Source organism: Notamacropus eugenii, chromosome 2 (genome assembly GCF_028372415.1).
Source record: "Notamacropus eugenii isolate mMacEug1 chromosome 2, mMacEug1.pri_v2, whole genome shotgun sequence".
In the NCBI taxonomy this organism is placed as follows: domain Eukaryota; kingdom Metazoa; phylum Chordata; class Mammalia; order Diprotodontia; family Macropodidae; genus Notamacropus; species Notamacropus eugenii.
In genome coordinates this window covers 45,948,182-45,963,984 of record NC_092873.1, presented here as the reverse complement: position 1 = coordinate 45,963,984, position 15,803 = coordinate 45,948,182, and the positions used below count along the sequence as shown (strand labels likewise).

The window sequence follows — 15,803 nt, the reverse complement described above, 5'->3', positions numbered from 1 at the left end:
ATAGATAAAATGGAGGTGGGTGGGGAGGGATGTCATACACAATTGGTTATTTGCAAGAATTTTAAAATATTCAATTTAAATTAGCCCTAGGGTCAAAGCAGCAAATCCTCCACTGGGGACCTAATGAATATCCATCCTTAGACCCAGACAACTGTAACAGTAGCTGCGACAGGCTCTCTGTGTAGATCTATAATGAATGAAGTGCATCTATTTTAGTGGGATAATCAATTTCCAAATCCCTTGTCGTTGGTGAGCTGTTGAAACAGAAATGTTAACTTCCTGAGCTTAATGAGTAGCCTCCGTCAGAGCCTGGTGACAGAGAGATGGAAAGAAAAGAGGAGAGAGAAGGGTGTTCAGGGAAAAAGGAGAGTGACTCTTAATGAATAACCCCTTGCAAACTCACATGTCAGCAGCAACATTCTCCCTCTTGGAAAATGTCTTTCAACTCTGCATCCCATTACTGTTCCTAAAGCCCTTGGTGGCATGGAGATTGAGGCATTGTATGTTTACAAGAAATCTCTCCTTTGCAGCATAATGAGGCCCAGGCAGGTAATTTGCAGAGATTGCAAGAGCAGTGGTCAGATCTAGGGAGGAAATACAGAATGAAAAAGGCCATGTTAAACAAGAGATGCCTTGTAATGAGCCCCAAAATAGTATCCGATGGCTGGCTGACAGAAATCATGTTATTTTTCTCGCTTGGTACATGTAAGCCAGTGGAATCTATTGACTTGTCCCCCTCTCCCCCAGCCCCTCTGGGGCTCTCAATCCCACTTAAAGCTCTTAAAAAAAGGAATAGAAAACTGTGCCTTCTGGAAGAATGAGAAAATAGAGTCTTTTTGGTCTTCCACTTAGAAGAATTTGACCCAACAGTGATTTATGCTATTGTTTGCAAGATTGATGAATCCATGACTGTAGGGTGTGTTTTCTTGTGTTCTGTTTTTGTCTCTCTCTCTGTGTATGTGTTTGTCTTTTAATGCCTCTCATATTCTTGTTTTGTTCCCCCACCCCCCATCTCTGCATGAATCACAGCATTTCTAGGATCCTGTGACACTTTCTGTTCCACAAACTGAGCAGAGCTTGCCTTGGGCATCCAAGAAGGGGGGGAACAGAGGGAGGAAAAACCTTGTCTTCCTTCTCCTTCACCTTTGCTTGGCTGAGCATGATCAGAAGAGGGAAGGCTTATTATCTCCTAAGATGAGCCTCATCTCCACTGGGGAAGCCATTCTAGATGCATGCCATTGTGGCTAGGATGAGGCCCTTGGGTGGATCCTAATGGTGAAGTATTGATAAGTATTTATTATACAGTTACCATGTGTCAGGCACTCTGCTGCTACACACTGGAATTCTAAACGAATCAGGTCTTTTTCCTTAACCCTCAAGGCAGTTAAAGTCTAAACTGGAGACTATATGAACATATATAATAACATGTGTGTATATATATATATGTGTGTGTACATACAAAGTATTGGTAGTTGCAACTTTTTTACATACACGTATGTATGTGTGTATACATGTACACGTATACTTTTTACATGTTGTTTCGTATAATAGAATGTTCACTTCTTTAGGGAAGGAGTTGAATCACTCTTGTCTTTGGATCCTTGATGCCTTTTGGTGCATAGTAAACAATTAACAAAAAGCCATCTCACCTTCAGGTGAAGAAGTGAGGTTAGGAGACTTGCTGAGGGTACAGGAATACCTCCCTCTGAGTGAGTAGGTGAAAGGACCTTAGTCTAAAAAGGCCAAGGTCTCCCATTGCATCCTGGGCCATCTCCAGTCATCCTGATGAATATCTAGTCACTGGACTCAGATGGCTTAGGAGGAGAAGTGAGGCTGGTGACCTTGCACAGCCCTCCCTCACTCAAAACAAAATCAAATGAAGTCATGTCATCATTTCTCTGATGTCATGGTCTTCTTCAGTGGTCTTCAGTAAAAGATGCAGCCAAGTTTGTGAATGTGAGCATGCTGTAATGAATTCAATTATTCTACCAATAAATTTGTTTCTAATAATAATAATATTTCTAATAATAAAATATTAATGTAATATTTCAGATTTACCAAGTGCTTTATAATAATAAGCCTATGAAGTAGTACAAGAATTATCCTAGATGAGAAAACTGAGATGGACAAAAGAAGCAAGGAATGATGAAAGAAATAGAAAGGAAGGAAAGAAGGAAGGGGAGAAGGATGAGAGGGAAGGACAAAAGAAAGGAAGGAAGGAAAAGGGAGGAAAAAAGAATGGAAAGAAGGGGAGGGAAAGAGAAGGATAGAAAGAAAAGGGAAGAAGAGAAGGAAAAAGGAGAGAGGAAGGAAAGAAGGATAGAGGAGGGAAGGAAGGAGGGAGGGAGGGAGGAAGCAAAGAGGGAGGAAGGAAGGAGGGAAGAAGAAACGAAGGAACTAACAAATGAACCGAAGGAACTAACAAATGAACCAATGAACCTTTATTTTGGAGCCAGAAACTGAACCTAGACAATCCGATTCCAAATGCTTTTGCCTTTTCCATGATGCCATGCTGCTCCTATGTTCAGTGTATTGTGTTAGGCACTAGAGAGAGAGGAGCATCTTCACTAAGACATCTCTCTGGCTCCATTCTAATGGAACTGCCCAAGTTGGGGTTACATGTCTTGAGGGCTCAAGAAAAGGTAGAAGGCCCACATGGAGAGGAGCCTTAGAGAGATCAGTAGGTTGGACAATTTTCCATGTGAACCAAGAATTCCAATTTCACATCAGCCGTCTCCTTTCCTACAAATGGCATCCATTCTTAGATGCTGTTCTGTGGTCCCCACACCCGTGGCTCATCTCCCCTTCCAGTGGGCGCCATCTTTACTCCTGAGTGTCAGCAGCATCATCTGGCTGTTGATGCGCCTGGCAGATCTGGTGGATTGAGGGTAGCTTGGGAGGGTGGAGGCAGAGGGTGTGTGCATGGCAGGGAGGGGGAGCTTCCGTGCTTTGTGGCGTTATGTTAATTCCTCGGCAGGGCAATCAAATTCGTGTTGTAATTAAAGCTGTCAGTTGGAAGGCAAGCCAATCGCCACGAAAACACAGCATAACAAATGAAGTGAAATGATTCTGCGTGTAGCTATACAATGCTTCGCCAGGCATGAAATTAAATAAGTAATTTGATGTTGACATCAGAAATTGAAATGATACCCACTGTTCCCTCATTCAGTCAGACCTGCATAAACAATAGCCAGAACAAATATGCCCAACAAAGCCCTCTTCTCCACCCAGCTCCCCAAGTAATGTACAATATATATGCAAAATGGCTAGAACAGAGCCTTCCAGGACCTCGAGGATGTAATTTTCTTTGGTGTACAATAAGATGATATGTACACGGGGGTGGCAGTTTTGCACCTGGGCTAAAAATACATTTATCAGAGGACGATAGGTTGGAGTGGGGGAGAAAAAGAAGAGAAAAAAGATAGCACCACCTAAATTTTATATATATACATATATATGTATATATGTATATGTATCCTGCAGAATCTTAGACCAGCAAATTTTAAAAGAAGGTCACCTCCTTGGGCCATGACTCCAGTTTGGTTTGTGAACAGCGGATTGTGAGTGCCTCCAGCATCTAAGCTGGCTCTCCTTGTCACCCTGTGGACACATTGCCCTTGCTGTGTCCATGTGGTCAGTGACCTGAGCCAGAAACTGTTCATTCTCAGGGACTTTCCTGCTGCTGTCCCCTGAAAACAGTTTTATATGATTAAAGAAGCTGCCCTGACCCCCTCCCCCACCAACCATCCCTCCCAAAGGCCACTTTTTACAGTTGCTTATGTGTTATCCCCTTGGAATGACTGAGATCTGACCCAGGGGATGTAAGAACGTTCCATCTGTGAGTTAAACTCTGGATGCCCTTGAACTCCCAAGGGAATCCTTGTGTCACTTACCTTCTTTAAAACCTTCAAATCATGGATCAAAAGCTGGAAGGAAATTTAGAGGTCATCCCCCGTATTTTCCAGATAAAGAAATAGTCTTGGAGATGTTAAATGGATTATCCAGAGTAACCCAGTATGTGATAAAGGAGAATTTGAACTCGGGACCTCTCCCTGTGAAGCCAGTGTTCCTGACACTGTAACACATTATTTTGCTCAGTTTCCTTATTTTAGAGAGGACAAAACTGAGCCCTGGAAAGGTTTAAATGACTTCCCTTGACCAAGGTGACATAGTCACTGACAAAATCAGGATTTGAATCCAGGTCCTTTCCATCCAAATCTAACCCATTTTTCCATACTGCTTCTTTGGCATGCCTATCTTTGACTGTCTTTAGAGCCTCAGTTTCCCCATATGTACAATGAGTTAATTACAGTACTTCTGTTACCAGGTTGCTATGAAGGTTTTAAATCACGAATATGAAGTTGGAAGAGACAATTGAGATTTTCTAATCTGGTCCCCTGGTGTTGTTAATAAGGGATCTTTTGAGTTTGAGGGGTTCAATTTGCTCATTTTTCCATTGAGGGGGTTGGACTTGGGCGGCCTCTGAGATAGGTCCCTTAGAGCTTTAAATGTCTGGTTATGTGATCTTTTGGCCTGTGTTCTTTGGAAGCCTCTAGGCATTGTTTGGGCAGAGATGGCAAGCCATCTTCGTTTCCCCCTTCCACTCCCACCCCAGCATTCAGAGTCAAGTACTGCCCCATTCATAGAAGCAAAGAAACAGTTGGAAGGAATCAGTAAGTTAGACTGTATGTGGTCATGTTTGAACATCCTTCTGCCCTCCCTGCCCCTTTCCATGGAGGGGGGCCAAAGGTGAGCTATTTCCTCTCTTCCTACACCTCGTCCCATTGCTAACTGGAAGATGTCAATGGGCAGTTCTCAGGCTGAGAGCCTCTAGAAATGGGGGCCTTGAGCAGCTTCCCCCAGGCCCCCACGTTCTTTACATTTTGACTACTAATTATGTTTACAAAATGTCTCATTTTCGAAAAGCATTATGTGAGCACTGACTGGAGTCTCTTGGGGTATCGCCTGGCACACGGGTCAGATGCTGAAAAAGTCATTCAGACCCACCGGGCTTTTTATTTTGAAGTCGGTCTTGGCTTTTCCTCCCGTCTGCCCCTTTGTGGCCACCACACCAAGCATTTGAGACCAGGGCATTGAATGTCAGCGAGTCCGGGAGGCAGGTTGATGCGTGTCTGTTTAGTCTCTGCACGGGGCGAAATGCCATCGTTAATTCATTACCCAGCTGCCTGTCAAATAAATTGGCAATTACGTCCACCGCAGAAGCTTGGAGTTCAGCAAATAGCACGTTAGCATCTCAAAGTTGTTGAGAGATGTAAAGGGGGAGAAATTAGGAAACGCGGTGTTTGTATCAGTAGCAGATGACAAGAGACCTGTGAAAGCTCTGTGATGCCGTGATGAAAGGGAGGGTGGGAAGGGGCCAGTAATGAGCTGTGTCGATGGGAACGTGTTAACAATAATAATAGCTACTCTAGTAGTACTAGTATTAAGTATTAAGACTAGTATTAAGTACTACTGATGATAGTAATGAGTTGTGTGAAGTGGAATGTATCACTAATAATGACATGACAGCAAAAGTTAAAAAATAATGCTAATGAGCTGTGGAGATAGAAATGCATTAGGAAGAAAAGTATGGGTAGTAGTTATATTAACATTACTAGTGAGCTCTGTGAGTTGGGCTGTATTAACAATAATAGTGATAGTTCTACTACTACTAGTTAATACCACCAGCTATCCACTGCTGACTTTCCACTGTCTTTTGCTTTCTTGCAGAGTTCAGCTCCTTCCAGCTTGGGGACTGGCTACTTTGTAAGTGTTTCTCATCTTTCACGAATGTGACTTTTACTAGTTTTTCTTTACTTCCTAAATTCCCACTTATTTGGATGAGGGGACAATGCATGGTGGTCGACTGCTTTTCATCCCTTTTTTAAAAAAATAGATGTGTTATTGTGAGCACTGGTGAAAACTGATTCTTGTTCTGATCTCAGGTCAAATTCGCAGGTGTGGAATTCCCCAGTAACTGATATTCCATGTCTCATGGTTTGGAGCCATGAAGGCAAGAGTACAGGTGCATGGGGACCCGAGATTCCCCCAGTGTTGCTCACAGTAGACGGACTACCTCCTCAAAAAATTCATCACTTGTCAATTTGATTCATCAGTTCTATTGAGTTGTTCAGATTTCATGTGTTACTAGATTCATTTCCTGTGGAAGTGACCCTTCTCATTTTAATATACCCTGAGTCTGACGTCCCCAGACACACACACAAAAATGCTGTAATTCTTATGGAGAAGCCTGTGTGTGAGTATTTTTTGATTACTTGGGTTCCCCTCCTTTAATGATCACAATTGGAGAAACGTGGTTTTCAGGCCTCCCTTCTCCTCCCAGCCAGTCTGGCCAAGCGATTCTGATTCAGAGTTGGTACTGTTTCCTAATGGATTACTCTGCAAGGGATGGTGGAAAATGAAGGAAATGTGTGCTTAAAAGACTGGGGGCTAAAATAATCCTAAAGATCCCCAGAATGTGCTATCATGTATTTATGCTGCAAAAATGAGTCTCCCACTTGGATTTGGTGAAAACATTCTTTAAGAAGCACAAATTAAGACAGGGAAGTTCTTGATACCGGGCCAGCAAGCCAGTGTCGGGAACGTCTTGGCGACCCTCTGATGGAGTAGGATCATTCTTCGGGGGGAGGAATCTTGGATCTTACTGACTGTCAGTCTTTCTGCTCAGAGTCTTCTCGGGCTTGAAAATGATCATTCTTCCTGCTGAGGCCTGCTAAACCTATTAATAAGAAAAGAGACATAAAGACAAATCAGGATTCAGTTTTATTTCTTTTGCCTTCTTCCCCCTCCAACCTCAAAACCAATCCAACAAGGAGGCGAAGGCTAAAGCTGTTTGGGCACCTGTTAGATGCAGTCAGCTCCTGTGTTTCTTCAGCTCTTTTCCTGATGGTGGGAGCTGAATATTCATGCCTACAAGCAGACTCATCAGGCATCCATTGGGTTTCCTGATTCAGTAGCAGAGCTGACAGAAGTTCCATCTGCCACCCTTTAACAGCATGCTGGATGTGGGTTGGCCCACTGGAACAAAAATCTGCAGAGTGTCAATAGACCCTTCTCCATCCAAAAGATTATGAAACCTTATCCAGCATTTAAAGCATCACTCTGTGTGTGTGTGTGTGTGTGTGTGTGTGTGAGTGTGTGAGTGATACTTAAGCATCTATGTGAGCCTTTGATTACTTCTGATGTACTGGTATTTTTAATGTCAGTATGATTAATCTAAGAGAACTGAATCATCTCTGGGTACTGTTACTGTTTACAGAACATGTTTTTCTCTGATTTTTTTCTCTCTTTACTTCCAAGGATGCTTCTCTGTTTCTCTCTGTCTCTCTCTCTTCCTCCCTCCCTCCCTGTCTTTCTCTCTCTCCCTTCCTTCCTTTCTTTGTTTCTTCTCCCTCTCCTCCACTCTATCTCTCCTCTTTCTCCCTGCCTCCTTTCCCCATTCTCTCTCTATTCATCTTCCTCTTCTCTCTCATAATATATTAGTACTTGGAAAGCACTGTTGTGATTATGTTTCTAAAATCATTTTTTACACTTACACAACGCTGGATGAATATTGAAGGCTTTTCCCCTTTCTTATGTTGGAAAAGTTGTTTTTAGAATTACCCTGCTTATTTAAAAAACCTGTAGTTTTATTAACTTACATGGAGCAAACACACACCAGATGTATCATGTAGTCTGAGACGATGAGAAGAATGCCCCACAATGATCCAAGTAGCATGTGTTTCCAATTGGTATAATTATTGCATTATCAAAGCATAAGAACCAATGTCCTGCCATTGACATTGTTACAAAGGCTTGTTTCCCCAAAAGAATTTTCATTCAGGCTCACCCTGGGTTGGAAAATGGCACATGAGGTCATCTCCACATATCCATCCCAAATGGCTTCTGGTTTGGAAATTCAAATAAGATGATGACAATGGCTTTGTGTTCCAAAATGGTGTGATGCTCCCAGGTTCCTCTTGCCCTCTGTTTTTATTTTCTCTGTTCTCAGCTTTGCTTCTTTCCACTAAGAAGATTCAAGATCAGGTAAGTCCAAGGACACTGATGAGGTTTGACCTCAATCTCAATATGATGCTAAGTTGTTTTTGGAATGTTGGGTAGAATCTTTCTTTGTTATCTAGGGAGTTAGCCTTAAAGTGTAGATTGCCAGTTGGAGAGTTGATGGTGCTACCTTTTTTTCTACATTTGCTTCTTCAGCATGTTAATGATTCCAAAGGATTTTTTCACTTGAATTGCTATTTAACTTTCTACCAAGTATTGACAGGTAGGGAGACTGGAAGTTATTTTGTTCTGATGAATATCACACTTCTAGCTGTGCCAGAAACTTTTTACACAGTAATTTAGAAAAACTAGATTAGGTGTTGACTATAGTATCCAATTTATAAGAATTGTGTATATCTTATAAGATATTCACTTTCTAAATGGCATTAAAAATCATGACCATACATTCTTTTTCTTTCTTCACCTTATATTTTCCCTAAAATTTCCTATTAGAGATGAATTGGGAGTTTGGAGTTGATATGGCTTTTTATTATTCTGGTCATAATTCTTTTTAGTTTTAACTCACTAAGGTCTCTGCTTTGGCCCGTCACTTTTCCATTATGCGAGAAAGCACCAGGTTGGCACTGAAATTAAGATATGAGAATAGCAGCTAAAAACGCTGTTTACATAATTATATTGGAATGAATTCTTAAACTAGACAAAATAAAGAAGGGATTGAGGAAAAATACTTAGAGTACTTCTCGTGTCTGAGAAGCGTTGGGATAATATGTACATGTGGTATATCCGTATTCATCTCATATTCATGCTAGGCCAATGTTCTAAATATAAATGGAATTATAGGCTTGTTAGGATCTATATCCTAATTTTGTTGGCATGTATACTCAGTATTTGGAACATGTACCAGGATTTTCCCTTTTTTCCTGTTACAAACAGTGAGGACATTTTCTTAACTGTGTTTAGTGTATCTAAACTGTATCTTTTTGTTTTGAACCTTCAAAATGATGTTCACACTACTCTCCTGGTTTTAGAGTGTGTGGGAAGTCAGTAAGATTTCTAATTGTATAGAAAAAATAGAGACTTTTACTCCTTTGGTTACCATCGCCTTTTGAGTGAAATTCCACTGGAAATTGGTAAAGAAACAATATTGATTTGAGTTGTTGTGGTTGTGTTCGTCTTTCATTTTTGAAGACCATGACATCAGCGAAATGATGACATGATTTGCACTTGACTTTGTTTTCCGTGAGAGATCACTTTCTCCTTCTGAGCCATCTGGGTCCAGTGACCAGATATTCATCAGGATGACTGGAGATGGCCCAGGATGCAATGGGAGACCTTGGCCTTTTTAGGCTAAGGCCTTTTCAGGTACTCACTTAGAGGGAGGTAACGCCCATTCAGTGAATAGGCCTCTTTAAGAAGTAGTCAGGAATGGCCCCTTTAATGAGCAAAAGAAAAAATAACTAAATCAAGCTGGAAGGGAAAGGGAAACAGCTACTATTGATAATCATTCTAAACCAGGAAGGTCCAGAGAATAGGCATTAAGCTCTACTATGTGACTTTTGATTCCTTAGTACGCTCTGACTCATATTGTAGAAAGAATGCTGAATTTTGCGTCATAAGATGTGAGTTCAAATCTTATCCTTCTACCCACATACCATTTTTTTTTTTTTTTTTGCTTTAGGTCACTTTCCAGCTGTGGGTCTCAGACTTTTTAGCAGTGGATTGGAGTATTTGCCTTCAGAGGGCTCTTTTGTCTCTAAATCTGTGATTTTCTTACCTCTCTAGACTTCAGTTTCTTTATAAGTAAAATTAATGTGTTGGTCTCGATGACTTTTAAGACATCTTCTAGCTTTATGTCAATGGTCCGCTGCCCTCTCTAGAGATAAAATTGATGTGTTGGATTTGAAGATCTTTAAGGTGGTAACTTCTTGCTTTGTGTCTGTGATTTTCTGACCTTTCTGGTCATCAATTTCCTTATCTATAAAATTAGGGAGTTAACTAGGTGACCTTTAAGGTCTCTTAACTTCTGTCTCCCCTTCCCTTTTCTATTATCATCCTTCCCTATTCCCTGTAGGGTAAGATAGATTTCTATACCCAATTGAGTATGTGTGCTTTTCCATCTTTGATCCAGTTCCAGTGATAGTAAGATGCAAGTTATCATCCCACATCTTTCCCTCCACTGTAATAGGTCTTCTGTGCCTCTTCATGTGAGATAATTTACCCCATTCTACCTCTCCCTTCCCTCTTGTCCCAGTGCAATCTCTCTCACCCCTTAATTTTTTTATATCATCTCATCAAACTCAGGTCACACATGTACCCTCCATATATGCTTCTTCTAACTGTCCTAATAATGATAAGGTTCTTAAGAGTTACAAATGTCATCTTCCCATGTAGGAAAGTAAGTAGTTTAACCTTACTGAATTTCTTATGTTTTCTATCCTGTTTACTTTTTTTATCTCCTCTTGAGTTTTGCATTTGAAAATCAAATCATCTGTTCAATTCTGATCTTTTTATTAAAAATGTTTGTAGCCCTCTATTTCATTGAATGTCTATTTTTACCACTGAAGGAGTAAACTCAATTTTACTGGGAAGGTTGTAATCCTAGTTCCTTTGCCTTTTGGTTAATCATACCTTAAGCCCTCTGGTCCTTTAATTTATAAGCTGCTAAATCCTGTGTAATCTTGAATGACTTCATGATATTTGAATTGTTTCTTTTGACTACATATAGTATTTTCTACTTGACCTGGAAACTCTGGAATATGGCTATAATATTCCTAGTAATTTTCATTTTTAGATTGCTTTCAGGTGGTGACTATTGGATTCTTTCAATTTCTGTGCTACTCTCTGGTTCTAGAATATCAGCACTGTTTTCTTTGACAATTTCTTGAACTATGATGCCCAAGTCTTTTTTTTATCATGGATTTCAGGTAGTCCAATATTTTTAAAAATTATCTCTCCTGGATCTGTTTTTTAGGTCAGTTTTTTCCAGTGAGATATTTCACATTTTCTTCTATTTTTTTATTCTTTTGTTTTGTTTTATTGTTTCTTGATGTCTCATGGAGTCATTAGCTTCCACTTGCTCAATTCTGATTTTTAAGGAATTATTTTCTTTGGTGAAGTTTTTTTGTCTTTTTTCTTTTGACCATTTCTACTTTTTAAAGAGTTGTTTTCTTCATTAACTTTTCTACATCTTTTTCTATTCTTTGTTCTTCCTTTACCAAGCTGTTGGCTCTTTTTTTAAAATTCTCTTGCATTACTCTCATTCCTTTTCCCAGTTTTTCTTCTACCTCTCTTATTTAACATTTATAATTCTTTTTGAGTTCTTCCAGGAGTTCTTTTTTCGGGCCTGGCACCAGTTCACATTTTTATTTGTAGCTTAGCTTGTAGCTGTTTTGACCTTGTTGCCTTCTTCTAAGTTTGTGTTTTGTTCTCCCTTGTCATCATGGTAACTTTCTCTGGCCAGGTTCTTTTTTTTTTGTATTCTATTTTGTGACTTTTAATTTTATGTTAAAGTTGGGCTCTGCTTCTAGGGCAGCAGGTGCACTGTCTGTCCCAAACTTCTTGTACTAGTGCGTGTGGACCCTTACTGCTGAGTTGATGGGGCATGGCCTTCTACTGGCTTTCTCAGACACTGCCTGCACTGTACCGTGCTTCCCTTTTACCTAAGGGAGACAGACCTTTCCTGCTGACCTTCTAGGTTGTCTGGGATTGGAAAATTGTTTCATCTGATCCTTTTTTTTTTGGTTCTATCACTCCAGAATTCATTTTGAGGCATTATTTTATAGTTGTTTGGAGATGAATTTGGGATAGTTCAAGTGAGTTTCTTCTTGACTGGTTTCATAAAATCTAAATTTATAACCCTCTTTCTTTTTCTTAGTTGCCATGTACTTCTCAGGGACATTTGGACATATGAGAGCTCCATGAAAAATATTTCTATGACTTGTCCTAAGACTTTGCTTTTCTAAATTCAGTTTTCTACATGTTCTCCTTTGTTGAATATTTAATAGGTAGAAGTTTCTAAGAGGCAGACTAAGTGTAAGGAAATACTTTGAAATAGTGAGAATTTTCCCAAAGTGGAATGAATTGTCTTGAGAGTGAGTAGATTTCCTCTCTCTATGACTTCCAGGGACATTTACATATCAGATATATAAGAGAGAGATTTCTTATCCAGACCCACCTATGGCTAAAACAGTAAACTGGGAGTCCCTCCCTTCCTCCCTTCCTTCCTTCCTTCCTTCCTTCCTTCCTTCCTTCCTTCCTTCCTTCCTTCCTTCCTTCCTTCCTTCCTTCCCTCCTTCCTTCCTTCCTTCCCTCCTTCCTTCCCTCCCTCATTCTTCCCTCCTTCTTTCCTTCCCTCTTTCCTTCCTTCCTTCCTTCCTTCCTTCCTTCCTTCCTTCTTTCTTTCTTTCCTTTCTTCTTTCTTCTTTGTCCTTTCATCTCTTTTACATCATTGCCTTCTTTCCTTCTTTTCTAGAGGTCCTCAAATCACCCCCCTGGTTGTGTGCTCAAGATGTTTGGAGTACCTTCTCAGAATGTGTACGCTCTAGCTATGACATGAAAGGCGTAAATTGTTGTTGACCTCCAAGCCTAGGTCACCAAAAATGCTTTTTTCTTATCTTCCTATATTTGCATTGAGAAATCCAGCAAGGAAATGAATTTTACTGTAAATGTTCAGCTGCCTTATGGGTTAAACTATGACCTACATCAGGATGCCAACAGTCAGATATCAGAATTCCCATCAGAGCGACCCTTGGTTTGTGCCAGTTATCGGTAAGGAGTCTTCCACCCTCCCTGAGCTCTTCAGTCCAACTCTCCCAGCCTAGCTGTTGATCCTTAGGTATGCTCATCCATCTCCTGTCTCTGGGCCTTTTCTTTTCTTTTCCCCGTGCCTAGAATTTACTCTCTTTTCTCCTCTGCCTCTTAGACACCTAACTTGGAGAAAGAAAGAAATCCTAAAACTAGTTGAAAAAGGAGGAACTGATTAGGTTAATTTAGGGATGAATTTAACAGAAGAAATAAATTGGTTCCCTTTGCATGTGCCCAGGACCTCTTTCCATTTGGCTTGGAGATCATGGACAAGTCAGCTTCTTTCTCAGAGTCTTTTTTTGTTTGTTTGTTTTTCCTCCACAAAAATGACAGGATTGGTCCACAGGATCTCTAAGTTCCCTTTTATCTTGGAACATTTTGTGATTCCAACAGGATCCCTCTTTAGTTTACTTTATGGGGGAAATAAGTCGCATGGTGGTTTAGGGGAGACATATCAGTCACAAGGGAGAAAGAAGTACCCTGGTGTGGTATCTCAAAAGAATGAGTAAGGAACTAGCAAGTCAGCCCTGGTTTTTATATTTAGAGGATTAACTATCTTTTCAGAGAGGCTAGGCATGGCAACTCTGTCTTCATTAGTGCGGTGAATTCCCTGGTGAGGAAATTCTGTCTTTCCATGCATATCAGCACCCTTTCTGCAATGTATTATCTTAAGAAATCTCTTTCCCAGTGCCCCCAGTGCCAAAGAGACTTGGCCAGGATAACAAAGCCAGTCTTCATCACTAAGAGTGGACCAGGCTTACTTAGAGCCATACTTAAAGCTATCATAAAGATTAAGACAAAGGTAGACATAGGACCTGGGTGTTGTTGACCTGAATTCTGGCTTGTTCTTTAAAGCTAATTAAAATTATGACTATTCGTGTGTGTGTGTGTGTGTGTGTGTGTGTGTGTGTCTATGTGTCTATGTGTTGTTTATGTTTAAGCATAGTTAAAGCCAGCCACTATGGAGGTAGATGTCCTTGGCTGCTATAAACTACAGTCTGTTCCATCTCGGACCCTGGATGTTCACTTGGTCCACACAAGGCCTGTACCAGAGGGCTGCCATTGGTAATAAGGAAGAGCAGGTAAAGGAAGGACACCAATGGACTATTGTAGCCCATCCCATTTCAATGAACATTCTTTATTTGTGTGAGCGTCGTTTGAACCGACAGTAGTAACATCAAATTCAGAATCAGTAAGTAGCTCTGAATTCCACAACTCTCTATTTGTGTGAGTTTAGACAAATCTGTTGCCCTCAGCCGGCCTCAGTTTCCCCTTCAGAAAAGTGAAGAGGTTAGATTCATGAATCATTGAGCTGTCTTAGGCATCCAGGTCCTGTGTTCATACTGGTCTGAAACTTCTCTACAGGGAAGATCCATATTTTATAGATGAGAAATCAGTTCATTGACTTCGATGAGTCACTCTAAGGGCTGGGACTATAAATCCCAGGTCTGAGAAACACTTTATTCCAGACCAGGTGAAGACTGGGAATGCTGATGCTTGACTGGGACAAGCTCTGCCTTCTGAGTCAGAGAACCCACATTCACATCTTGTTTTGGTCACTCAGACGACTCTCTCTGACCCTGTACAATGACTCTTCTTGTCAGAGAACCTGATTTCAGATCCCACCTTTGAGTCTTACTGCATTTGTATCACCTTTGGCTAGGCACTGCTCCTTCCCAGGTCTCAGTTTCTTCACCTGTAATTCAAGAAAGTAAAATTGATCACCTCTAAGGTCTAGAGTTAGGTTTCTCTGACCTTGTATAAGTCATTCTTAGTTTTCTCCTCTTTGAAGTAAAGTGGGTTGAGATCCCTTCTAGCCCTAAATTTATGAAACTAACATTTTAACTGATTAATTAATATTATATAAAATAATTATTATGATTAATAATTAAGCAATAATAACCTGTATAGTGATTTAAGTTTGCAAAACACTTGCCGTATGGTAAGAACCCTAAATTCAAAATCAGGAGCTCTGAATCCAACAACTCTGGGAATTAGCTCTCTGTAATCATTCCATTTTAAAGAGGAGGAAATAAAGGTCAATAAAGGCTTAGTACTAAATGTTTGAGACGGCATTTGAACTTAGGTTCTCCTGATGCTATATCCCACCCAGCTGCCTATGATATTACACTGGCCATGTCGAGGCAGTGATCTGATTCTCTGCCTGGACGATAAGTGAGATGCCTCCCAATCCATTGAAGATCCAGCTGGGACTTGTTACAGAGGAAAAGTACAATGTCCTGTTCTTCCTGAGTCAGCTGGAAGAGAGATCTTTTACTCATCTCAAGTTGCTGGCTTCAAAAGCCAAAACATGGTGAAGATGCCTTTTGCTTCATGTAAAAATGTTTACGCATTTGAAATACAATGCCTCTTTAACAAAAGCACCCTGGTGACAAGTTGTTTAGATCCGCACAGCTAATAAACTGTCATGTCCTGTTCGCCTGCACTGGAAAAAGCCTAGCCTAGTTACCCAGCGTTTGGCACTATAAATCATTGTTAACAAACCGTAATTTGCTGAGCAGTCTAATGAATGATCTCCAATTTTCCCTCAGTAATTAGCTCCACTAACTATCCTGTGAGAAGCGACGGATGCATTCCATCCACCTCAGCTCTGCTCTCCATCCCCCTCCTGTCCAGTCTGCAGAAATGACACCCCCTCCAACGGAGACACTCGCTGCTCATAAATCCTGAGGCAGAGATGGCGGCCGTTTTCAAGTAGGAGCATTGCCAAGGGTGATGGCTGTCTATTAGGGCTTATAAACTTTAATGGAAGAACAGATTGGGAATGGAGTGGTGGAGCCAGATAATTGCAGGGTTTCCTGTCTAAATGGGGTGCATGAGGTAGGGGTCTTTGGTTTCTAGGAGCCATTGAAAATACAGCAAACCTTATAGCTTCTAACAGCCCTGATGCAGGCAGGACTCATATTTTGCACATTCATTATGGCTTGACTGAGCCAATTCCAAAGCCTGTTGGTTGA

General features: G+C 40.8%; 1 protein-coding gene across 4 annotated transcripts in view; it reads left to right on the top strand.

The window, feature by feature from the left end:
* Positions 1-15,803, top strand: part of AUTS2 (activator of transcription and developmental regulator AUTS2) — a 1,242,623-nt gene that overhangs the window by 558,943 nt on the left and 667,877 nt on the right. For 3 of the 4 annotated variants that reach the window (XM_072640119.1, XM_072640118.1, XM_072640121.1), the window contains one exon: positions 5,731-5,766. The exons of the other annotated variant lie outside the window; for it this stretch is intronic. In XM_072640119.1, the coding sequence (XP_072496220.1) occupies positions 5,731-5,766 (36 nt within the window). The remainder of the gene's footprint in view (positions 1-5,730; positions 5,767-15,803) is intronic. 4 annotated transcript variants of the gene reach the window in all.